The sequence below is a fragment of the Abrus precatorius genome, unplaced genomic scaffold (genome assembly GCF_003935025.1).
Source record: "Abrus precatorius isolate BTA unplaced genomic scaffold, Abrus_2018 Scaffold7, whole genome shotgun sequence".
NCBI classification, from domain to species: domain Eukaryota; kingdom Viridiplantae; phylum Streptophyta; class Magnoliopsida; order Fabales; family Fabaceae; genus Abrus; species Abrus precatorius.
The window spans coordinates 26,123,277-26,148,711 of NW_020874417.1; the positions used below are offsets into that span (position 1 = coordinate 26,123,277).

General features: G+C 29.5%; 2 protein-coding genes across 3 annotated transcripts; one reads left to right on the plus strand and one right to left on the minus strand.

Moving 5' to 3' along the window:
- Positions 1-705: 705 nt before the first annotated feature.
- On the plus strand, positions 706-8,458 carry LOC113871192 (protein HLB1). The gene is made up of 14 exons (XM_027508103.1): positions 706-1,201; positions 1,458-1,583; positions 1,659-1,728; positions 2,125-2,238; positions 3,588-3,671; positions 3,924-3,974; positions 4,175-4,204; positions 5,955-6,017; positions 6,140-6,205; positions 6,324-6,452; positions 6,683-6,718; positions 7,048-7,167; positions 7,303-7,488; positions 8,201-8,458. The coding sequence occupies exons 1-14, from the start codon at positions 846-848 to the stop codon at positions 8,309-8,311; spliced, it is 1,542 nt and encodes a 513-aa protein (XP_027363904.1). The 5' UTR covers positions 706-845; the 3' UTR covers positions 8,312-8,458.
- A 242-nt stretch (positions 8,459-8,700) lies between these two features.
- On the minus strand, positions 8,701-12,073 carry LOC113871191 (metal-nicotianamine transporter YSL1-like). Of its 2 annotated transcripts, XM_027508101.1 has the most exons (7): positions 11,919-12,073; positions 11,368-11,772; positions 11,083-11,255; positions 10,729-10,823; positions 10,352-10,486; positions 9,963-10,267; positions 8,701-9,872 (listed from the first exon to the last, which is right to left on the minus strand). In XM_027508101.1, the coding sequence occupies exons 2-7, from the start codon at positions 11,741-11,743 to the stop codon at positions 8,941-8,943; spliced, it is 2,016 nt and encodes a 671-aa protein (XP_027363902.1). In that variant the 5' UTR covers positions 11,744-11,772; positions 11,919-12,073; the 3' UTR covers positions 8,701-8,940. The 2 variants fall into 2 exon arrangements, with proteins under 2 accessions (XP_027363902.1, XP_027363903.1); XM_027508102.1 differs by having other exon boundaries at positions 11,368-12,013.
- Between the last annotated feature and the right edge of the window lie 13,362 nt (positions 12,074-25,435).

Below are 25,435 nucleotides of genomic sequence, written 5' to 3' on the forward strand. Positions count from 1 at the left end.
AAACTCATCAATTATAATTTTTAGTATTTTTTTTTAAAGTTACTAATGATAATTGTTGTTTAAGAAAAATTATTATGTTTACCACGCTAAAATTATTAATAATGACTTTTACATTAACTAATTAATTGATATATATAAATGTCATTGACGTTCTTTAAAAAAATCATATTTAAGTAAATTTATCAAAAATGTCATATGTTAATAATTTTATTAAAAAATCATAATAAATAAAACGGGTCTCAAAATTATGTAATAATTAATAACTGTAATATGTAATTTTTTTAGTAGAAGTTATGAAATTTTAAGAGTACTTATTTAGGTATAGAAAATATTATATTTTCATTCTCAGAAAAAAAAATTATATATAATTTGTAAATGTAAGTTCTTAAATAAAAGTAATTTAAAAAAAATTGTCGAATAAAAATATTTTTGAGAGTTAATTATTTTGTTCACCAAATCAAGTAATTTATTTTATATTTATTATTGAATATTAAGATGAAATTTGTTTTTATTTTAAAATTATCCGCTTATTTATTTTTATATAATAAATAAAATATTTATATTAATGATTAATTATTTTTAAAAATTATTAAAATTTAAAATTATCATAGAATATATTTTTATGTAATTATAGTGATTTGACCGAAAATTCCATTAAGACATAAGAGTAAAACTAGTGCAATTTGCAGTTAAACGTTTATAACAAAAGAGTACTCTGCATTTGTTTCTCCTTCAGAACAGCACTCGTTTTGCCTCTGCCCACAGTTCTCCTCTCGTCGACTCTGTTTGATACCCGCATCGGACCAAAACTCTCCTCTCTCTCTCTCTCTCCTTCAACACTCGAAATGCCCGAACCGGAATCGCAGAACGGACTTCAACCACCGCCCGAACCTGAATCCCAACCAAATCCCCTGCCGGAAACAGAACCAGAACCAGAACCAGAACCAGAACCAGAGCCAACAGAAGTACCACAAACACAAGCACAATTGGAGCCGAAATCGGGATCCGAAGTTGATCCATCGGTAAACGGAGCAGATCTCAGGGAAAGCGCGATCCATTCCAATGACGCCGATGCTAATCCTTCTCCCAAACCTCAGCTCCGAAAAGACGAAGGAAGTCGAACTTTCACCATGAGAGAATTGCTAAATGGATTGAAAAACGATTCCGAACCCGAGAGAGAAGATGCCAACTCTCCCTACAGGTTATCGTCGCAATCTTTTGCTTTTCTAGGGAACCAGTGGAACACACAAATTGTAGATCGTAAATGACCTATTAAATATCTCACTGACAAATGCTTCTAATTTTAGTGCCCATGTAGCTATTGAATGAGTGTAGTTTCTTTTTATTCAGCTATGGTGAATCTAAGTGATGCAAATTTAGGGGTTTGACTTTGAGAGTTTTTTTCTCGTGTGCATGCATGAAATGCAACTTACATTGTGTTATTTCAAAATTTTCAGCCCAGAAGGTCAACAGCAACAGCAGACGGACCAGAACAACGCTGCAATGGATTTGATAAATAGTGTTGTAGGTGTGGATGAAGAGGGCCGGTCCCGACAAAGGATTCTTACATTCGCTGCCAGGAGGTAATATTACCTCTTCTATTTACTGCCATTGTCCATTTTGCATTCAAACTTAGAATTTCTTACTTGGATTTCTAGGTATGCTACTGCAATTGAGAGGAACCCTGATGATTATGATGCACTATACAACTGGGCATTGGTGCTTCAGGTTTGAGCAACTGTCTCACTTTGTTCTTGTAATATTGAAGTCTGCGGGATTTTCATATTATTTTAGTTGTTGGCTCTGCCCTCCACCCTATTTTTGGTTAGAATGCTCAGCTTGTAACGCTATCAACTTATTGTCCAGTATAAGTTATTTTAGCATGATGTACTATTAGTATGCATAAATACACACCATGGACTTTTGTTGGCTGATTATATTTTGCATTTGTCTGACTGAAATTTGAAATATGTATTTTGCATTTTCTTATGAAATGGGATTGCACTTCATGTTATTTTACTTGTAATAATCCTTGGATATCCATTACAGACAAAATTTGTTGGTTTGAATTGTAAGTATGCTATACTTGGTCCAAGCTTTACATTAGTATTTGTTGGCATGCAGGAAAGTGCTGATAATGTTAGTCCAGATTCCACTTCACCTTCTAAAGATGCTTTGCTTGAGGAGGCATGTAAGAAGTATGATGAGGCCACTTGCCTTTGTCCCACACTACATGATGTATGTAAAAATATCCTTTTTTGTGAAGTTTTTAGATGAATGATAGCAAATTTTTACCTAAGATGTGGGTAAGGTTGTGCTTAAGTTGAACATTAGAACAGTTGAGCTCAACTCAACTCTGAGCTGTTAATGAGATTCTGTATTTAAATGTAAGTGCCACTAAAAATTTAAACTAGCAGCACATGCAAATGAAAAAGTTATATGCATTTTTATGTTTATTATTCATTTTTTAGGTTAAAAAGGGGTTGAGGGAGACCCAAAAGAACTTTAGATAAAGTTATTAAAGAGACTTTTTGATTAATTATATTTTTGAAAATTTGGTTTTAACTGAACTCAATGGCATCGTGTGATCTATGTAGTTGTCCTCACATAGTAGGACAAAACTTCATTGTTATTGTTGTTGTTGTACACTTATACAAGCTATAACAAGTTAAAGCTTAGCCAAGCAGTAAAGCTCTTAACTCAGATAATTTGTTGAACAAGTTTCAGTCCTTTTGGTTAATTAATAATGTGAACTTGATGAAATTGGACCAGAAATGGGATGAACTGAGGGACTTTATTGCAGAAACAGCCTTGATCAGTCTTATGTAATACAGAACAAGTGGCCAAGAATGATATGATGAAATACTCTCTCTCTTTCTCTCATTCCTAGATATTCAAGATACCTGGCTCATTTGCTCCACAAATTCCTATTCTATATCTAATGCCTACCCTCCATTAAGTCCAACCCATTATTTACATACACACAACTCCACTTTTCAAAGTAATCAACTGTTGATACAGTACAGTTGTCAACTTATTGAGTCTGTTCTAACTAATTAACTGCTAATACATGGGTCAAGAGAAGTGTCTAAAAGAACTGCAATGATTCAGCCCATATTGAGCGAAGATTGTGCATCCCTCAAAGGTTGGTTTGACTACACCACTAGATCTGTTTTAAGTGTAATCCTTTGGGCCCCTTGATAAAGTAAAAAGAAGAGCTATTCATACATTACCGTTTTATTTTTTTAGCTCATTCCTTTGGAATTTCCAGGCCATATCATTCCACAATTCCCATGTATGTAGGTACATTTTATACCAGTCATACTTTACCAAATAAGTATCCTTACTTAAGGAGCAGTAGCCATCTCTCCTATCTTGCAACCACTGAACTACTAGTAGCCAATCTATCTGCAGGATCAATGCTGTCCATATTGTAATTATACTTGAGTAGCCCTCCTGTCATGAGTCTATTGATATGATACGAGAGCTCAAAATTGTTGCTATTTGCATATAAGCTAAGTAAGTTTTTTTATACACAAAATGAGTGTCTTTACTTTCCATTTCCCCCTTCATTTGATTGTATCCAGGCTTTCTACAATTGGGCTATAGCAATCTCTGATCGGGCAAAGATGCGTGGCCGCACAAAGGAAGCTGAAGAGCTATGGAAACAGGTCAGGAAAAAATAAATGCCGCATTCTGGTAATGGTTTTGTGCATATTTTGGCCTTGGAGAAAATGATGATTTTTGGCAGTTCATGCTCTTATACCAATCCCTTGCTCCATGTTTGATAATGCTTGATAAATAATTAAATACATACTGAACTTGCATGGTAGAAATTTTCACATTTGTGGTTATAGTTGTTGAGTGTTGATTGATAGAGAGAGGCTCACCTTTGCACAACTTAATTTTTGTTAAATTTCCAGGCAACAAGGAATTATGAAAAAGCAGTCCACCTGAACTGGAACAGTCCTCAGGTTCTTCTCAATTAATTGTCCAGAATTTGTCCTGCAACTTCTTTTGGTGTCAAAATGTGATTTTGAAACAGCTTTTTCTTGTTTTGTTAGATATAAATTTTTTTCATCCTGTACTTGTTCTGTTCTACACGTAATTTTCTTCACAAGCATGCTCATTGCATTGCTGAGACCCTGTTACTGACTCAATGAATTTATTTCAGGCACTTAATAACTGGGGACTTGCTCTTCAGGTATATTTAACTTGCCAGTGTGTATGCTTTTCTCTACTTCATTCAAATTGCGATAGAAAAAATACCTGTATGTTTATGATTACTTCTAATAACATGTCTGGGTTTTCCCCTCTCATTTATGTGTGTTTGTAACTATACATAAGCATATATAAAAAGCCATTTTCACCTTTCTTTAAGACCTGGAGCTTTTTACTTCTCCTAAAGTTTTCTTTATACCAAAAGCACAGCTCTTGTGGGTAAATCTAAACCAAATGTTCAATCATAATATCACTTTCAAGTATTATTCTCAACAATCTAAGCTTGAACTTGGAAATAATTTGCATTTGGAAGTTGTAATAATGGATATAAGCTTCATATTTATGTAAAAACCAAAAAAAATAATTGAATTTTTTCCTTTATTACTATTACATGATTTATATATGGTACTTAATAAATTATAGGAGTATAAAATTCTAATGGTAAGACTATATAATGAATGTAATGTGAGTAAAATTACAAGGAATCCCAAAGCAATCGACCATATATGCCATATTGTTTGCTAGCTAGTAATTAAAAATTAATAAAAGTTGCATATCTAAGAAAATTATCATGTGTATGCACATGCTGCATGCCTTACATGTATCAAGAGACGGTCATGTTTCGTAATTAGTCTGTTTTACTATTTACTTTTAGTAGTTGAGTTCAAATGATTGATTATGTAGCTGTGGGTCTCATAGTGAGGTCGGAGCAATGTGACTAAAATTTAAATTGTTGGAATTTGGAAACATTCTTTATTCTATAAACTGTCAAGCCTTATCAGGCACTGTTCAGTCATGAATCGGTTGATGCCACTGGCTTTATCATAAACTAAATCTTCCGTAAAACAATTTTGATTAAGGTCTGCTTTTATTGATTTCTTCCAAAGTTTTCTTCGGTCTACATGTGTCTGTTTTAATTATACTATCTTTAATTTGATCTACTTTTCTCATTGGATATTTGTATTAGTCTTCTTCTTACACCATAGACACTCATGTAAGCCCTTATGTTTCTTCCAATATATTAAATTCCCTCTTAGGAAACTATTTTCTTCCTTGAGATTTTGTGACCCTTCCAAAATTTCCTATCTTCAATTCCTCTAACATTTACTGCATTATTCTTTCAAGTTTGACCTAGTTAGTACTCCTTCTAATCACTTTGTGAGCTACTTCCATAGATATACGTGTTAGTGTTCCAAGACTTTTGCCAAAACTAATCCTAGAGGAAAATACAAGAACCCTTCCTTATTTTGCATTACATTTGGGATGCTGATATAGCACTTTTAGCTCATTCAGTGCTTTACTCAAAACAGCCTTGCACAGCAATACCTAGGGAACAAGGAACAACATAGAATTAGCATAGTTGAATGGTCGATCCATGTCAGGAAAGAGTCAACATAGTTTTACTTTGGCTATGGATTGTGTAATATATTCCCTCTTTTCTTTGGCTGAGACCTGCTATGTAAAATTTGGCAAAAAAATGACATGGGCAAGGTTATCTGGAAAGCTTCTATAGATACAGAAAGAAAAGGGGATAAAACTTCAAAAACCATTGAAACTGCCATACATGCCTATTCCATTCTTACTTTGTTCTCTTCTTCAGAATATATTCCTTATACTTTGATAATTCTTTGGTAAACATTGTACTTATGCTGTTGAAGAATTCATAATTTTCTTTATTAGAAATTGTCAATTAATTTCTTTTCTTTTGTATAAAAAATTGGTTTCCAATTTAGGAACTCAGTGCCATTGTTCCAGCTCGAGAAAAGCAAAAGATTGTGAGAACAGCTATCAGCAAGGTAAAAAATTTTTTTGGAGGGAACCAGATGGAAGTGACAAAAAATTGTTATATAATCAGCTGTCTTTTGAATATAACTTATTTCCTCTTCCACTTATGATTTTTCCATATTCTTTGTTGCAGTTTCGTGCAGCCATACAGTTGCAATTTGATTTCCATCGGGCAATTTACAATCTTGGAACTGTTCTGGTCCTATTGCTTCTTCCTTTTACTCATATTTAATCCCACAATATACTTTGGTGTCTTGGATTGACTTATGTCTAACCGTATTAGGAGTGTATAATTGACTCACCAAATATCTTTGCAGTACGGATTAGCAGAGGACACTTTAAGAACTGGGGGATTGGTGAGTGCCCAAGAAGTTTCACCAAATGAGTTGTACAGCCAGTCTGCAATATATATTGCTGCTGCTCATGCTTTGAAACCAAATTATTCCGTAAGAAGCCAGTCTTATTGTCTTCCTTTGTAAATATTTATTGGCCGTTATACAATTTTTTGGATTAGAAAGACTTTTTAGTCTAGTTAACATCTTCTATTTGTTTCCTCCAATCCTGTTAATTTTTTCCTCCAATTTTAATCATGCCATCAACCACCACAGCCATCACCCCCAGCATTATTATCATCAGTATTTATTTATTTATTTATTTTTATTCTGGTATGTTACAGGTTTATAGCAGTGCCTTGCGATTGGTGCGTTCTATGGTGAGTACATGTTATCCTAAATTAGCTTTTGACCTGGACCAACATTGCAATATGAAGCAGATCGTATCATTTAAATGACTTGAAAAAAATTGCTCTTTTAAGTTTCTGAATTTTGTTTCTTGTTAAGTAACCATGCTATTTTATTGGATCTCATTTGCTTAATTAGTATTTATAGAGTCAACTAATCTTTTTATTAGAAGTTAATTTATTTTCTCACTTGAATTTATATGTGCTATTGTCATAGCTGTTTCAATACTATGCAAGTATGAGTGTTGGCTGATGGAATAATTTATATATATACTAACTTTGACAGAAATCATTTTTCTCAGCTACCATTACCATACCTTAAGGTTGGATATTTAACTGCACCTCCTGTGGGGACAACAATTGCTCCACATAGTGACTGGAAACGATCAGAATTCTTTTTGGACCATGAAAAGCTTCAGCAGGTAAGACATGGTTGACAAATTGAAATATTTAATAGGCAACTCACATTTAGTTTTAAAACCACTGAATAATCCCTACATTCTACTATTACAAATGCTAATTTATAATTAATAATTTACTTTACTCCCTTTGATCAGATACCCAGAGGTGAACAGCGACATGTAACTCAAAGTCTCTCAGGCAGATCAGATTCAGTGAATGCGGATAAGAAGATTATCAAAGTAGATATAGCAGATATTGTTTCTGTATCAGCATGTGCTGATCTGACCTTACCACCTGGTGCAGGCCTTTGCATAGATACAAGTCTTGGATCAATTTTCTTGGTAAGCAACGGTTACATTGACCAGAGTTTATGCATATTCCACAAATTTATTAATTCCTTCCTCCTCACTTATCTAAGACTCTTTAATTGTCTTGGATCAATTTTCTTGGTAAGCAACGGTTACATTGACCAGAGTTTATGCATATTCCACAAATTTATTATTTCCTTCCTCCGCACATATCTAAGACTCTTTAATTAATAGCACTAAATAAATTTTGGTTGAAAACAGCATAGAACAATTTTGGGAAGACAAAGCCATGACCTTTTTCATAATGAAATAACCATGACTTATCCACATTCAATAATGAAATTACCACTTCCCAACTCTTGATCGTCCCTACAACTTCCTGCCACTTCCGTACTCATGTTTTTGTGATGGCTTGTTCTGTGTGATAGCATATCTGATTATGTGATGGGATTAACAACTTTGAATGGAGAATGCTATTACATGAAACCTGTACTATTGTTGTCCATTCTGTCTTGAATTGCATAGAAAGGCAAAGTTCATTCATATATTTCCTGATTAATCCCTCCCCCACTCACTACTGATGTCTTTTAAAAATTGTTCTTCCAAATCCAAATTTAACAAATTTCTGTAGGCAGGTTGATGAAATCTTTTGAATTGTGCTTCATCTCAAGCTATAAACATGAGAATCTCTTTAGCTTTTGAAAATGCAGCACTAATCTTCATTTTTACATCTTGCATTATCAAGGTTGCTGACTCTTGGGAATCATTGGATGGATGGCTGGATGCAATTCGTCTAGTTTACACAATTTATGTACGAGGCAAAAGTGATGTATTGGCTGGTATAATAACAGGATGAATATTAGTTTAGTGTATCACCCGTTTGAATGTCAAATTGTGTAAGAACTCACTGTCCAGTGTTTTGCACTTCTCTGCGAACTTGTGTATAATATTGAGTAATGTATGAAATAATTTCAATACAATTGAAAAATCCTTGTTTATCTATTAGCCTTGTTTGTTGAACATTCTTATTCTAATTTTCACCCTATATATATATATTTTACAAGAGTTGCAGAAATTTGGGAACTGAACCCTGAATCAATGTACTTTGTTGGTGCCTGGCCACACGCATTTGTACGAATTTCTCTTGAGGTTCTAGCCTATTTTTGTTGTTTGATCATCTGCTTAAATCTGTCGGTTATGCATTGTTTATCCCATTTTCAGGTAAGGCTGAAAAATCACCGATTACTCAACACGGGAGGGGTTTCGTTATTAATTTTGTTGGGGCGGGGGGATGTACCTGCAATAGCTGCAGTAGAAAAACATACCTTATTTTTGAGAGAAAATTTTGATGTTACAAACTGTTTCAGTGCCAACTGTGTGTGGGGGATAGTAGCGTTTACCAAAAAAACAAGAAGGGTTCTCTTTCAAATTCCTATAGCATTAGAAAACTCGAGGCATTCAAATGCTTTATGCGGTCCGCAAGTTCTAGGAAGCAAGGAATTTCATGCAGATAGGAGGATTAATTTTTGCCAGAGCTAGAATCGCTGCAGGAAGAATCCATAGTCCTTCCCCACAAATTAGTCCAGAGGCAGCTGCTGGAACCATCAACTCTGCCTTCTTGGAGTTGAGCTTGTGCCACACGAACACAATCAGACTACCCATGCACATATCAATTGCAAAGTATGCCCCCACCAGAAATGGTACAGCCATAACCATTGGTAATGGCATCCATTTCCCAATCTTTTGGGGTGAAAAATCTCTCACCATGTTTACTCCTATGGCAAAAGCAAAGAACCCGAAGCAAAGCTGCAAGCAATGGTCGGGTAATGCTGAGAAACCTTGAACACCTATAATTGCCATATTTCTATAAATTAGTGCATAAGGAGCTTTGAATTCTCCATGTGGGTTTCCCACATCAAATGCCTTGTAGTATAGGAAGAAGCTCAGAGGAGCTGTTACACAGCCCATTGCAATGCCGATTACTTGGCATATGAACATTGCTCTGGGAGAGGTAGATGTGTAATGAGCTGTTTTGAAATCTTGCATCAGAATGCAAGACACTGAGACCACGGATTTAATGAGACCACAACCCACAAGTCCTGCCACCACACCATTTTCTTTTCCTGTAATAGCTGCCAGCGTAAAGAGTGCAACTTTCCCATAATTATATGCCATGTTTATATCAGTGAGACCTGCTCCATAAGCATTGCAGAATGCCAGGGAAGGAGCAAATATATAAGCAACCACGATGTAGTACCATTTCAGCTGAGGAAACATGTGTGGTATTGTAATTATGGAAATGATTGTGAAAGCAACGTATCCGATGATTCCAATCCACATGGGAATGTTCTCCTTGAGAAATGTTTCGGTTTGTTTCAGGTCTCTAGTGGGATTCCCCTGCCGATCAGCAGCTACTGCTGCAGTAAGAAAACGATTTCAACATTAGATATACATAATTCTTGATAAGATTTAAAAGAAGCTAGTGTGTATGTGACTACTGCTTTTACCATTTTTATGATTCTTGCTCTTCGTTCTGTCAAGGACGTTGAGGACTGTGGAAACTAGAATCTTGGTGAAATTATATATGCCATCACCCAGGATTAGAGCAATTGATATAAAAACCTTATAACCATATAAACCCTTCATGTTACTTTCTTCTAAATTGTCAGGGAACCAATCTCCTCTAAGCCGATCAATAAGCGGAAACATGAGCCCAAAAGAGATCACGGCTCCAAGGAGCAAAGACAAGTTCACAAGGTGGGAGCAAATCATTCCTGCTCCCACAAAAGTCATACTAAAATCAAAGTAGAATCTGCAAATTGAATTCAAACAATGATCAGTAGCATGTGGCATGGAACTATCCTTTTCAAAGCAACTAATATGCTAAAAACCATACGTTTGCTTCCAAGCTTGCAATCCAAAGGTAGGGAACTGTTCGAATCCACAGTCCTCTATCCCTGAAAAGAACCACTTAAATAAACCCCACAAGAAACTGATAGAAAAATACTTCATGAACCCATGTACTTGCTTCCTGCAATATTATAATAAGATTATTATCAGAAAGTGCCTTTAATTTGGTTCACATTTGATTATTGGATTATTGTACTACACTTTATACAACATTTTTTTTACGAAGAAGAGAAATACAAAGAGAAAAAAGGAAATTGTAAAAAGTAATCTAGTAAAGAAAATGTGCGTAGGAATAATAAATTAACTCCTAGATCTATAAATTGCAACAATTGAAATCTGATGAATAAAAGAGGAGTACGGTACTTGGCCATTTTATCACCCTGGGTATGGAAACCATTGATGAGAACCGCTGTTGCCAAGCCACTGGGATAAGTTAATTTGAGGTCAACTATCATGATCTGCAGCACAAAAGGTTCAGTAAGCCAGAGTTTTTGATAGTCTTATTTGCTTGTGTGAGTTTTCATAACATGCAACTGAAACTATCCTTCAATACTCTTGACCAGTTAGGCATATCTCAAACGTAATGGAAAACTTAGAAAAAGAAAAATAGTTGAAGAGTGATTTTAACAAGTTCGACATATATGCATCCAATATTAATTCTTGCTTCTCTAATTGCTGAAAGATGTGCAGCAAAGACATAGGATACGAAATTAATACCTTTCTGAGTGGAATCAAAACAAAGAGTCCAACAAAGCAAACCACAAAAAGGAAGCCAGTCATCCAACCAAATCCAGGTTCTTTAACAGCACTTGGACTGTTACCCTCGTTTCCCACTCCAGACAACTCATAAGTCTTACTATTTAATCCCAACAAATAGGAAGCAAATCCTCCTGCAACACACACACACCCCCACACAAATCAAACTTTTTAGAAGAAATCACACATATGTAGATTAATAAACTCGTTAAATAATTTGAAGAAGATAAATGACAAGCCTCTAACCTCCAACAGCAATGCTGTAGCATGCAACAGCACAAGTCTGTATGATGGTGTTTTCCTGGCGGGTGAAAGGCTTGCATACAAAGCCAGCCTTGTGGAGCACTTTGGTCCAGCTTCGGACAAACACAAAGGCAAGTAGTGCAGCAGATACATTCAAGTTTGGAACCATTCCAGTTGTGAGGTTGAGTTTCATCACTATTATGCTATATATGATTCCAATCATCATGCTAACCAACACTCCTCTTAGAGTTATCTGTTCTGTCCATGGCTGAGACTGAATTTCAGCAGCTGGTAGCTGATCTTCCAAGTCCGGTTCTCTTTCAGTTATTTCTAGTCCCTTCTCTTCTTCCATGTTTGGGGCACTTGATGAGGTGGTCATCGCTCTAACTGTAGTTGCAGCTATATGGCCTATGTAACACAAGCTTTTTATACATCAGAGGAAACTCAAGCACATCAAAACAAATTATTTATAGTTGACATTAGTATTGTGTTTGTTGTTTTTGATTTTCGTGCATAGAAAATGAAAAGTGCAATGATAATATACCATCTCTCACCTTGGTTTATTTGTTCTTTCTCCTTTATCCTTTTCCTTGCCAATTGGAAGGACCATGAAAGATATTAAGATGCTTTGTTTGGCCAAAGGCTCAGCGACTGTATGGATTGATGTGGCGTACATATATAGAGATGTGTGTTAGCTTAGACAAACGGTAATTTTCCCTCACTAGCTGTAGTACAATAAAACAATGCTGATTCTTTTGAAACCAATTAAGTTTAACATTTGCCAAAATTATTGTTATTATTGTGTTTAATTTCTTGGATATTTCAAGTGTAACAAGTTGCTGTTAAATTTATTGCTCCATCATTGGTCAATGGTTGGCTTCTAGTGTTAAGAAAAGATCAATAAATACCCGATTTAAAAATACCAAAAAAAATTACTAATAAGCATTGCATACAAGAAAACAAACATTCTTGCCCACCAATCATAGAGCACACGACAATTCACCATAATTATTGCTTCATTTCAGTAAGAAGCATTAAGAATAAAGAGTCACGTAATGTTAACGCAAGTCTAAAGACATTTAATTAATGTTTAATACTTAACAATCATCATTTTTGCCAATTTTATTTTTCTCAAAATAATAGTTATTTTATATTTTAAAGATAAAATTAGTTTTTCTTTTAATTTTACTCTTAAAATAATTATTATCTCAAAACGCATTTTCTAGCTTCTCTTTCTATTCATTTATTGCATAAATAAATTCTAAAATTGATATAATAAAAAATTTCAGAATACTTTTAATAAAAACAAAATAATTAAATGCTTTCTTAGTTCTTATGTCACAACTTTAAATGATTATTTTTCAGAAATGAAGAGAATAAATTAATTTTTTATTATAAATTATTACATTTAATATTATTAATGTATTGAATTTTTTATATCTTATACTTTTAACAAAAATTTGTTATATATAAATGTTCATCTCTTTAGATATGATTAAAAAAAGTCGATTTTAAATTATGTCAATATTAGTAGGTTATTACAAGGTAGACTACTTGCTAAGTAATTATGACTTTTAAAACAAAAATAAATATCAAAAATTAAATTTATGAACATGTTAATAAGTGTTTTAAAAATACTGTTTCAGAAATTAAAGATAAAAGGGAAAATATAAAATTTGTATTATTGACATACTTTTATAGTGATTTCTTTTTATTATTTTTTACTTGGCACTTTTACAATACTCATTAACATAATCCTTAGTATTTATTTGTCGTAACGATAAAGATTGTGAACCACCCAAAAAATACGTCTTATACACACTTGCTTAAGATACTTATCAATGTAAGTTCCAGTTCATAAACACATGCACACATAAACACGTATATATGTGTACATGCCTATACATTAATTAGAATTAAGTTAGCTTTTATCTTATATTATAAACAAAGTATACCAATAAGTTAAAAACTCAAACTCAAGAATCTAACTTATAGTTGAAACTAATAATTGAATCTACAGTTAACCAGACAGTGCTATAAATATTATAAAAATAGCTACAACCTACATGACTACACTTTTCTTTTAGTTTTACAGATACGCCACCAATTACGGCAGATAGCACTTTGAAAAATCAGAAGGTTCATTTGGGTGAATGCATCCCTGTCCAAATAAAAGTGATTATATATATTCGTTCAGAATCAGAATATATACATAGCCACACGCACATATGTAGTGAATTTGATGCACTTGCAACAGGGAGGGTAGAATCAGCAAGGAAGTAGCAAAAGTTGGTCTCACTTTTTTCACTTCCATTGGTTTGACTAGTAAATTTACCTTGCTCTTGACCTACCCTTTTCCATTTTGCCCTCGTATGAGGTTCCGATAACATTTCTAGTGGCAAAGATTCTCTTCCCATAAGGGGACTAAGGTGAACCATTGAAATACGTTGATTGCTACTACTAGTGGATGGGTTGGTCGGTCAACAATCAGCATCGAGTTTGATAAAGATAGAGAGAGATAAAATTGGATCGATGCCTTTTTCCTTTGATCTCTTTTAACTGATTTGATATGATTATATACATATTTTTACTATATGTATACATCGTGTAAATTTTGTTTGGCAATAAAGATAATATATGCCAATCAAATATAGTTTTGTTGTGCTATAGTCATATGTGCTGATTTCATCTTCTATATCTACCTCTCTTAATGGAAGTGTCATGTATCGGGGTACTGAAATATAGTAAAATTTTCTGCATGACATTTGAAGATAACGATGATCGTTTGCTTGTGTCATTAGGACCGTTGAATATGGGCACTAGTTAGGTTTGAAAGTTACCAGAGACATCACATCATGCACAAATTCGGTGTCCAAATTAAGGGAGATATACAGAGGAAGAAAAGCTGAGAAAGAAGTTCATATAGTAAAAGATTTTTTTTCCTTGGAAAATGTTTTTATAGGTGTCGCTTCATTATGAAGGGATATATTTTTCGAATATAGATAATAATAACAATAATAATTAAGTAAAATATTAAAAAGAAAACCATATAGAATATTATACACTAGTTAAATTTTTGAGTGGTGGAAATAATATGTGAATTTTGGGTCTTGGCATCAATGGAGATTATTATTTGTGGCTGGTTAGGGGGTGGGTGCGCATCTCTTGTTGGGAAAGTAATGGTGAAGTTTTCATATGGGATGGCCCATGGCACTATCTCCGTAGTGGATACTTGATACTAGTGGCTATAGCTTCTATCATAACCATTATCAACTCACACACGACGCTGACACGTAACACACAGTCCTAATTCCTAGCTAGTGTGGAGTGTGGTCGACATGTGCCTGTGCTCTGCTCATTTGCCAACACGTGATTTTGACATTGATTTCTGTCTTTTTACAACCCCACAAGCCTCCTCTTTCTTTCTACTCAATTACAAAGTAGAACATTACCAACTTGTGGGATGCTTTGTTATTATCATTATTATTTAAGAGAAAAACTATGGTAAGTAACTCTCTGTTTTTTAATATCTAGTTAAATCACTAGTTTTTTATTCTTATTTTCAGTTGAATTTAAACTTAAAAATTATAGATTATGCTGTAATAATCACTGTGAATTAATGTTTGGTGGTGTCAAAATACGAGATACGGGCTGCAAAATCTAGCAGTGATGTGAGAGATGGACTAGATATGAGGTTTAATAATTAGAGAATGATAAAAATGATTAGTTTATATGATCACCATCTTTTGGGTGACGAAAGGAAGCTAAAAAGATAAGCACATCGCTTAAGGTTCTTTGGTAGTGGCCCAAATTCATCGTAATATCAGAAGACAAGTCAAGCGTGAGGGACCTGAACTTGCAGAGTTGCCACGTTGGCAATTCACATTAAACGTTTGTATTTGATGGGGTTTATCTTTTCTGCTTATATATATTTTGTGTAAATTACTCCTAGGATATCACATTTGAGAGAAATTAATGAAGTTAAAATGTCATATTAAAAATTCTATTAATATGTTATTTAATTTTTTTATAAATAAAATTTTATTAATTTATTTTTATTTATATCTCATGTATTCTTTATTAAAAATAAAATAAATTCTGTAGTACTTATAAAAATTTTCAGAATATTATATATGAAAATTTTTAATTAATAATAGTTAGATGCGTGTTTAAATAATAAATTTATTTAATAATTTTATTATGTTTATTACATTTAAATAAGTTAAAAAGTATTTAAGGTAAAACTAAATAAATTAAAATTTAAAAATAAAATAATAATATTATATTAATATATTTTTTATATTTTAAATTTTATTATTATTAATATTTAATTATTAAATTAATATATTATTTATAATTTTTTATTTATACTAAATAGAAATTATTTAAATATAAATTATATTTTATTTGAAACTAAAATTTATAAATAAAATAAAATAAAATATTTAATATATATATATATATATATATATATAATAATAGGATCATCCAGTAAATAATATAATTTTAAATAAATTATATAATAATATTTTTTTAACTTGACATGTGTTTTTTTTTTATTGGTATAAATTTTTTAGATACAGTACTTATAAAAAAATTTTAAGTTACCGCATCATACACCTAAAAATAATTGCATTCCAATTAGATAAAATTATTAAGTGAAATAGAGTTTTTTTTAAATTTTAATTTTAATTCTAAGACTTAAAATCAAAATTAATGTACGAAAAAATCTCACGTCAATTAATTCATCCATGTGATATCACGTTAATTTATTTAGCATGAGGTTATTTAATTTAATTTATGAAATAATTTAATAAACTCATAATTGTTTTTGTTTGTTTGATGTGATTGAAAGAATTGCCTAAATACTAGTAATATACTTTTTATTATTAAATAAAATTTATTAAAATAAAAAAATAAAAAAAAATATTAATTTAGAAGCGAAAAAAAATAGAATTCAATGTGATTTTAGTAGTTTTGAATAAATTTTAGATAATAATAAAAACTATGTTATAATAAATATGTTAAAAAATATTTTACTAATATTTCTCATATTTTAATGACAAGTATGAAAGATGAAGATAGAGATGAGTCAGGTCATTCGATAAATATCTATAACTTGGCTTTTTAAAATATATCCTAACTTGATCTATTTAACCAATATATTTAATTTAAATTTTTTAAAATATTTAATTTATTAAATAAGTTAAATCTGAATTTACAAAAAAAGTCTGATAAAATAGTTTATTTAATATTTATAAAATTTATTATAATATATTAAATAATTTTATATAAAAATTATAATATAATATTATTAAATAAATAAAAATTTAAAATAAATAAGATTTTAAATTAAAAATTCTAATCATATTGTTAGAGTTGAAAAATATTTCTATTTTATATCTTTTAAGAGAGAAAGAATTACTTGCTAAAATTTTGTATGCTATTATTGTTTAATTTATCTTTTATATATATATATATAAAAAAAACATTGAATATGTAATTTAATTATAAATATTTAAAATTTTTTTTAAATTTATTTAAATATAAATTTTATAAAAATATATTTATTTGATAGTTTATTTATAAAAAATTTAATATTATTTTAAAAATTAATAGACCTTTAAAAGATTAAAAAAGTACAACAAACTTTTAAGAATTAAATTAAAATTAATAAAAAAAACTATAATAAATTAAATTTAGATTTTAAAATTATTAAATAGATAAATAGTGTTAACGAGCAAGTTATAAACATTTATTTTTGGGCCGACTTAACGAAATGTGCTGGCAGGCTTATCCTAGATTATTGGGCCACACCAAATTTGAATGCAAGTTTTGTCCTGTTTCCGATGTTTTGTTTTTGTGCAAATTGTTTAAACCTTAAATCATTCAAGTTGATGACTTTTTAACCAAAATAATATAAAAATAAAAAATAAAAATACTGAAATAGACCTGTCCCAAAAATATTTATTAAAGTAGACCGATTTACTGTTTACGTACAGAATTCGATTTCTCAAAAACTGAATTCTGGTCTTCAAATTTGTGTTGGTACAGTAGATTTCTAGCTGCGAGAAAGGTGACTTCTGAGAGCGGTTCGTATTTAACTGCTCTCCAAAGTCATTTTAATATGATTTATGAATATTAATATGATAATATTATTTTGAATAATTTTTTTTTATTTATCTCAATCACCCATTTTAATATTTATTTACCTAACTAATAATATTTATCTCAACATGTTTTTATTTATTTTAATAATATTTAATTAATATATATATTAATATTAAAGTTATTAATAAATTAAATAATAAAATTATATTTAATGAAAATAAAATATTAAAAATTTCTTCATGTAATTTTTAATTTTATGAATGTCATTGCAACTTATAAATTTTAGTATTAGTAATTTATATTAAATATATTATTATTATTATTATTATTATATATATATATATATATATATATCTACATAATATTATTTAATAATGTTTATTAATATTAATAAAATATTTTTTAAATAAATAATTATGTATAAATTTTAATAAAGATTAATATCTCAAATTAAATAAATAATCTTATTATTATTTAATACTTTTATTTATTTTATAAAAATATAAAATTAAATAAATTATTATTGTAATTTTTATCAAATACAAATTTAAAATTATTCAATTATTATTATAATTTTTATTTTTTTAATATTATTTTTGTAAAAATCTCACCAAATTCCATACATAATTTGTATTTTTGTTTTTATATATAATAAAAAAATATTATCTAATATTTATGTTTATATAATAATTATATATTGTCAAATTTAATAATAAAATAGTTTTAAATAATAAAATAAAATTTATTATTTGAATTATATTTTTATTTTTATATTGTGTGAAAATAAATATTTATATTATGTTAATTTGTGTGACAAATATATTCCCTCAATTTTGTAAATTACTTTTAATATGCTGCGAGTTCACTTCTGAGAATGGTTCAAAACGAACCGCTCTCCAAATTCGACTACTGAGAGCGGTTGGTTTTGAACCGCTCTCCAAATCCTCCAGCTCAACTCATTCCAACCTTCATGCGTGTACGACTTTGGAGAGCGGTTCAAATTGGACCGCTCTTAGAAGTAGAATTTGGAGAGCGGTTCAAAATGGACCGCTCTTAGAAGTAGACTTTGGAGAGCGGTTCGTATTTAACCGCTCTTAGAAGTATACTTTGGAGAGCGGTTCGTTTCTAACCGCTCTCAGAAGTCAACTTTGGAGAGCGGTTTGTTATTAACCGCTCTCAGAAGTCGACTTTCTCACAGCATATTTAAAGGAATTTACAAAATCAGGGGACACATTTGTCACACAGATTAACATAATATAAATATATAAACATAAATATTAGATAATATTTTTTTTATTATATACAAAAACATAAATGCAAATTATGTATGGAATTCGGTTGCCCCAAAACCGAATTCCATTTGGGAATCTACTGTACGGACCCAAATTTGAAGATCAGAATTCCGTTTTTGGGAAGTCGAACTCTGTACGTAAACAGTAAATCGGTCTACTTTGGTAAATATTTTTGGGATAGGTCTATTTCAGTATTTTTATTTTTTTTATATATTATTTTGGTTAAAAATTCTCAAGTTGATAGATCTTTAGTCTTTACTTACTCCTCAAGGCGTATTTGACTTTATAAATCTTTTATTTGACTTCTTTTTTTTTTTAATTTTTTAAAATAAATTTCTCATAAAATATTTTCTTTCTGATAGCCATTTGTTTATTTTGCCATTGAAGTGACTTTTTTCTGATCTCTTTAAATATCATAATCTTTTTTATTTTACTTCCTGTTTCAGGAAGTTCAAGTGAAAATTTATGACACTTAGAAAGATTACACTAGAAAGTAATAATAGTTAGAAAGATGAAAAGATAAGCAAGAGCTAACAATAATTATATTTTTTGAACATTAAATTCTTATTGTTGTATTTCACACTATATGCATTTGTCTTTATTTTTCACATAATTTAGAAATATTTTTTATGCAACATTTTTATATAACATTTTTTTTTAATAATTGAAAGAGAGAAAGAGAATAAAAAAAAGTATGAAATATAACTGACATGATAAAGAGAATTGGAGGAAAAAATTGAGTTGTCTTAAGGAAATAAAGAAAGTATATATAGGAATAATATCTCAATTTCTTTCATGCATATATAGAAAAAGAAATTACTAAAATAAATATAAAGGGGCCACCAATGTCACCTCGAAATTATTGCAAAAATATTACATTAACAGAAAGAGTTTTGAAGGTGTTCAGGAAAATGTTTTTACGAGGGATTTGTTTGAATATTTATATATATATATATATATATATAATTGATAGAATCTAAAGAGTTTTGAAAGAGAAGAAAAGACGAGGAAAAAATTATATTTAAAATTAATATATTTTAAAAAAATATATAAATTAATATATTAACATAAATTTAATATATTAATAATTATTTATTATAAAAAATATATAATTCTTTTAATTTAAAATTAAAAGATATATTTTTTCTTTATTTTTCTCTAAAAACTTCCTTTCAAATATACCCTAAATTATGTAAAGATTAAAATTTAATTAATTTAAAAATATTTTTAATGAAACTAATATGAAATTCATTTAATAATAAATAATATATAAAAAGGATCACGTTAAAAAAATATATTAGTATTTTCTTGAAAGAACGACGTGAATGTTGTTGTTTATGTGACATTTAATTTGTGTGATACTTTTAAGTAAATTTAGTATTTATTTATAAATATTTCATGAACTTATTAATTAGATGGCAATTGGCACAACTGATATAATAAACTGCTTCTTGTAGATTTGTATAATTTTGTTGTGCAAAATGGGATATCTATTTAAAATGGGTGTTTGAGTTATTATTATTATTATTAATATTAATATGGAAATGGATTTGATTTATTATTCTTTATATAAATAAATAAATACTTAATTAAAATATATTTTAAATTATTCACAGACTATAAGCTTGCTACTAAAAGGGATGACAGAATACATAAATACTCAAGTGGTCTCAAAATATATTAGAAATGATTTGAAATATGATTTATAAACATCTTAATATTGTTAATATTTATTTAACAGGTAGTGTGTTTGTTTTCCTTATTGCACCACATCATTGGCTACATTTTGTAAGTGGAAATATGCATATTTGGTAAATTAAGCGATTATAGAACAGAGGTAGGTGATGGCGATTGATTTCATCATCCTCCATAATTCCGAACACTGCCGCTAGCACAAGATTTTCCCTCTACCGAGTGCTGTTTGTTTGCCCCCCCAACAAAAACTAAGTTATGATAGTCCTTTTACCCTTTACAAACAAATACTAAATGTTACAAAATAAAAATAGAGCTAATCAATGGTAGCCCGTGATATTAGGCAATGTTCCAAAATGTGTGACCACTCTGGATCACGGGGGGCTCTTGAATACACATATGTATGGTGATTGGTGGTGTCTGATAGTGTATAAACAAGTGCATAAATAAGCAAACACGTAAAATTTCTAACTTAGTAAAATACCACTTCCTTTCAATCCGCGTCTTGTCCTCCCCATCTTGGACTTTATAGTATTCATAAATAAGAGAAATCAATTATTTGGCGTCACAAGTTGCGTCCTTTTGCATTTCTTTCCACTACTTTGTTGACAACTTGTAATCAAATAAACTCGATTTATATACTCCAGTGTTTGGATATATGCAATGTACCTTACATAAAAATGCCTAGTCTTAGGACTCAGGAACAACTAACACAGGATCATTCTATAATAAATATTGATAATGATATCCATAGATTCCCACAAGAACTTCAGCGGTTGGTGCTGCAACTGCTGCTCAACTGATCCACAACCAGGGATTTTGGAAGCCCTGTCATCGCCCCTTCATGCCTTATAACCCTACCTTCCATTATTTTCTTTGCTTTTTGTTAGATTGCATCAAATTCAACTTTTCAAGACTTGAGTTTATCATCATTTTTAAATTGTTTAAGCTTAATTTATTCATTCGTATTGTTAATTTTAACATTTACGATTGACTTTCCCAATATAAAAGTAGCATTTTTTTTTATTTAAATCACTTCTTTTACCATAAACTTGACCTTAATTTTTTTCCTAATACAATTCGACCTATTTTTCAGCTGGATTTTAGGGAAGAGAGAATATATATGCTATTCATTATTTTACTCTTATTTATAAATTATTTAATTTATAAAATACTCGCACATTATACGAGAAAATTAGTGATTTTTTTAATTTAAGGAAAATCCAGTCCCTCTTTTTAAAACTCCTTTCTCAACAAATTCTAGTTGTTTCCTTCTCTCAAATTCCCTTTCCAAAGAATAGCGTTAAATAAAAAAGAAAAAGAAAAAGAAAAATTCAATCATGTTTAATCAATGTTCGGCGATTTTAGTAAATTAATATTTTAATCTATAAATTTATACGTGTTAACACCTTTAATTATTTGATTTTATATAAAAAACTATTTTAGTTCCTGATTCTGCGAGCCAATATTTTCTTCGGTGTTTTTCATGCAAAATGATAATAAAATATGAAATAAAAAATTAAAATAAACATTTTTTACAAATTTAGGAAAAAATAATTTTTATAAAATTAAAATAAATGATGCCTATAACATTGTGAATTAAAACTGAGTTTTTTACCCTCGTTAATTTTGAATCCATACTTTTTTTTTTCTAACGTTACTGTCAAGACACTTTCATGAAAAGATCCTAAAACTAAAATATATAAATTTACTCGTTTATTGCAAGCAAAAGCTAATTTGCCTTTTCCTTTTTCATCATTTCTATTTACTTCAAATGTTCCATAAAAGACAAATCTAATGACAAATTCTTTAGCTACTTTGCTTTGGCAGGTAAAAATGATCCGTCATATTACTATAGCATGCATATTGACAAGACAAGTTAGAAAATAAAAAGTAAAAAAAAAAAAAAAAACTTTACATTTTTATATTTTTACACTTGCAGAAAATTAGAGGGAGAAAAAGGCATAAATTATAATTATCAAGTCAAGAGATTTGAATTAATCATATATATTTGAATTTATATAAATTATATATATATATATATATATATTTAAATGCATCTTAAATGAAACAAAAATTATTCTTATTTTTAAAATTAATAATCTTAAATATTTTAAAAATTTTAGACTCGTCTCATTGTATAAAGTTAGTTACAAAATTATAATTAAATTAATTATTAATATGCAACGAGTCATTATTTAACTTTAAAGTTGTTACTTAACTTTATACATGCTAATCAATTTAATTTCATCACTAAGAAATAGAAAATTGATAGTGCACTTGTACTAGAAGAATTAATTCATTTTTTTTCATAATATCAAAAGTAGGAATAATTTTATGGTAATTAAATTAGATTTGAAAAAAAGTTTATGGTAGGCTGAGATGAAATTTTGTCACTAAACTCTTCAAAATATTGGCTTGAATTTTTTCTTGGTGAGCCTCATTCATCATTGTATTTCCTCTCTTTCAATGTATATCAATTGAAAGATCTTTTATCCCTTTATATTGACTCACCTTATTCAAGATAAAATTATGAGTGAGGATTAGGTCATTTTTTATTTTGACACCCAATGTTCCAAGATATTTATCTTTTCTATGCAGATGATATTATCTTAATTACAAAAGATAATATTAATCAAGCTATTTTTATTAAAAACGTGTTAGATGAGGTTTTTTGTTGCCTCTAGCATAAAAATTAACACTAATAAATTAACCCTGTTTTTCTCTAGAAAGTCTAACTCTTCTCTTGCCTAATCAATTCATGAGTGCTTAAATATCAATATTTATAACTAGATTGGTAACTATGTAAGTGTCTTTGTCCTTCATACAAATCTTCCAGGAAACCTAGCTTTTCTCATTAATAAAATTAAGAAAAAGTTCTCCTTGTAGAAAATAAATTTCCTATCTTTAACTGGTAGGGAAACCCTAGATCAATCCTATCTAATGAGCATCTCATCCTATGTCATGTAATCTACCTTAACCCTCTTATCAATATGTAATGAAATCAACAGTCTTTGCAAGAGGTTTACATGTTTTTTGAGTGACAAGAAATATCATTTGATTGGTTGACATAAAATTTGTAAACAAAAAACTGAGGGAAGTCTGGACTTTCAAAGACCTTGAGATGTTGAATAAAACATTCTTGATAAAGTTATGTTGGATGTTAGTTACCTTCAGCTCTAATCTGTGGGCTCAAATCTTTAGTCACAAATATAGGGTTTTTTTTGTCCAAATTCTCTAGTTGATTTGCATCCCATCTTTAGAAAAGCATCATCTTTGTTTGGCCTCAGTTTTCTTAGGGTTTGGAGTGGTTAGTTAAAGATAACATGTCCTTTAAATTTTGGATTGACAATTAGATCCTAATATTAGAAATCTAGCTAGCTATTCTAAAGTGTCATACCTTTGAATTAAATTTAAGTGTTCCAATGGCCTTATTCTCTGCCAAAGGAAACTGGGATTAGGCCAAAATTCAAGTTGCCTTACCTAATAATATATCCAACTCTATAGTTGTTATATATTTTTTTGGTCTCTAACTAGAAATGGAATATTTTCTATTAAAATTGCATATGAACTGCTTTATGCTTTTTTTCATAATTCTGTTAATTGTAAAGATATATTTAATTTAGTTTTGAATTGGAAAGACTTTCCTAAAAAAAATTTTCTTTGAAAGATTGTTCATTAAAGACTGTTCACCAATGAGGAAAGGTTTAGGAGGAATATGTCCACCTCTTCAACTTGTCCTAAGTGTGGAGAGCAATTTGAATCTATAATGCATGTGTTAAGAAATTGCATCTTTACTAGAAATGTCTCAAATCATTTAATATTCTCTAAGTAGTGAATACTATTTTTTAGTCTGGGTCTTTCTAATCAGTTAATATTAAATTTATCTAATTAATCTCTCAATTATTTTCAGTATTAGAAAAGTTTATTTGGATATCTTGTTTGGTATCTATGGAAGAATAAAAATGAGTTTATATTTTTGAACCATTTTGATTAGCACAAGGAATTAGTTTATAAAGCTTTGTATGATGCTAATAATTCTTTATATTACTGCAGGCCTAATTCCAAGACTTGATTTTTGACCCAAGATGTGTTAGACAGTGTCTTCCTCCACGAGACTAATTCAAGTTGAATATTGATAAGACTATCTTCGAATCTAGATATGCTAATTTTGCATGAGGTTTGATCTATAATGCGTAGGAAAAGCTGATTGTCAGTTTCTATAACAAAATTAAGGCTCCTTTAATTGCTGAGATTTGAGACATTTTCTTAGGATTAAGAATGATTCCAAGAAAGTTATCAAACTTATTCTCAATGTTAAATATATCTCACCCTTTGTAGTTTTTTATTGGTAGAATTAGAAATATGTTAAAATTTGTTAGATTTATTAGAATTTTACATGTTTATTGAGAGACAAATAAGTGTGCTAACAAATAAGCTATTCTACTTATTTTTAATGTTAAACAAATTTCTCATCCTTTGTAGTGTTTTAGTAGAATTAGAGATATGTTAAAATCTGTTAAGTTTATTAGAATTTTACTTGTCTCTAAAAACGTAAATAAATGTGCTAATATATTAAAGAGTTATTTATTTATTTCGAGTTTAAAATTGTCATATTTTTCTTCTCTCTTTGTTAAGTCTAGACGCGAATAGTATTTAGTGTCTCAAGATTATTTGACCTTGTTAAATAATAAAAAGAAAAGAAAAAAAATTAAATTAACTATATATTTTTTATTGGTTAGAAAAACATACTATATTTTATTTAAAATTTATTTTAAATTAAAACTATTTATGTAATAAGAAAATTACTTAATAAATTATATGAAAATAACCTTTTTAGAAAAAATATATGTTTTAGTGACTTTCCTTTTCTTAAAAATTAAATTTCGAGATATAGTTTATATATATATATATATATATATATATATATATATATATATATATATATATATATATATATATATATATATACGAAC

Coding starts and splice junctions, on each gene's coding strand:
- LOC113871192 (XM_027508103.1), top strand. CDS start 846: ATGCCCGAACCGGAATCGCAGAACGGACTTCAACCACCGCCCGAACCT. Junction 1,584..1,658: donor CTTACATTCGCTGCCAGGAG/GTAATATTACCT, acceptor TTGGATTTCTAG/GTATGCTACTGCAATTGAGA. Junction 3,672..3,923: donor CTGAAGAGCTATGGAAACAG/GTCAGGAAAAAA, acceptor TTAAATTTCCAG/GCAACAAGGAATTATGAAAA.
- LOC113871191 (XM_027508101.1), bottom strand. CDS start 11,743: ATGACCACCTCATCAAGTGCCCCAAACATGGAAGAAGAGAAGGGACTA. Junction 10,487..10,728: donor CAGGGTGATAAAATGGCCAA/GTACCGTACTCC, acceptor ATAATATTGCAG/GAAGCAAGTACATGGGTTCA. Junction 9,873..9,962: donor GAGCAAGAATCATAAAAATG/GTAAAAGCAGTA, acceptor TTCTTACTGCAG/CAGTAGCTGCTGATCGGCAG.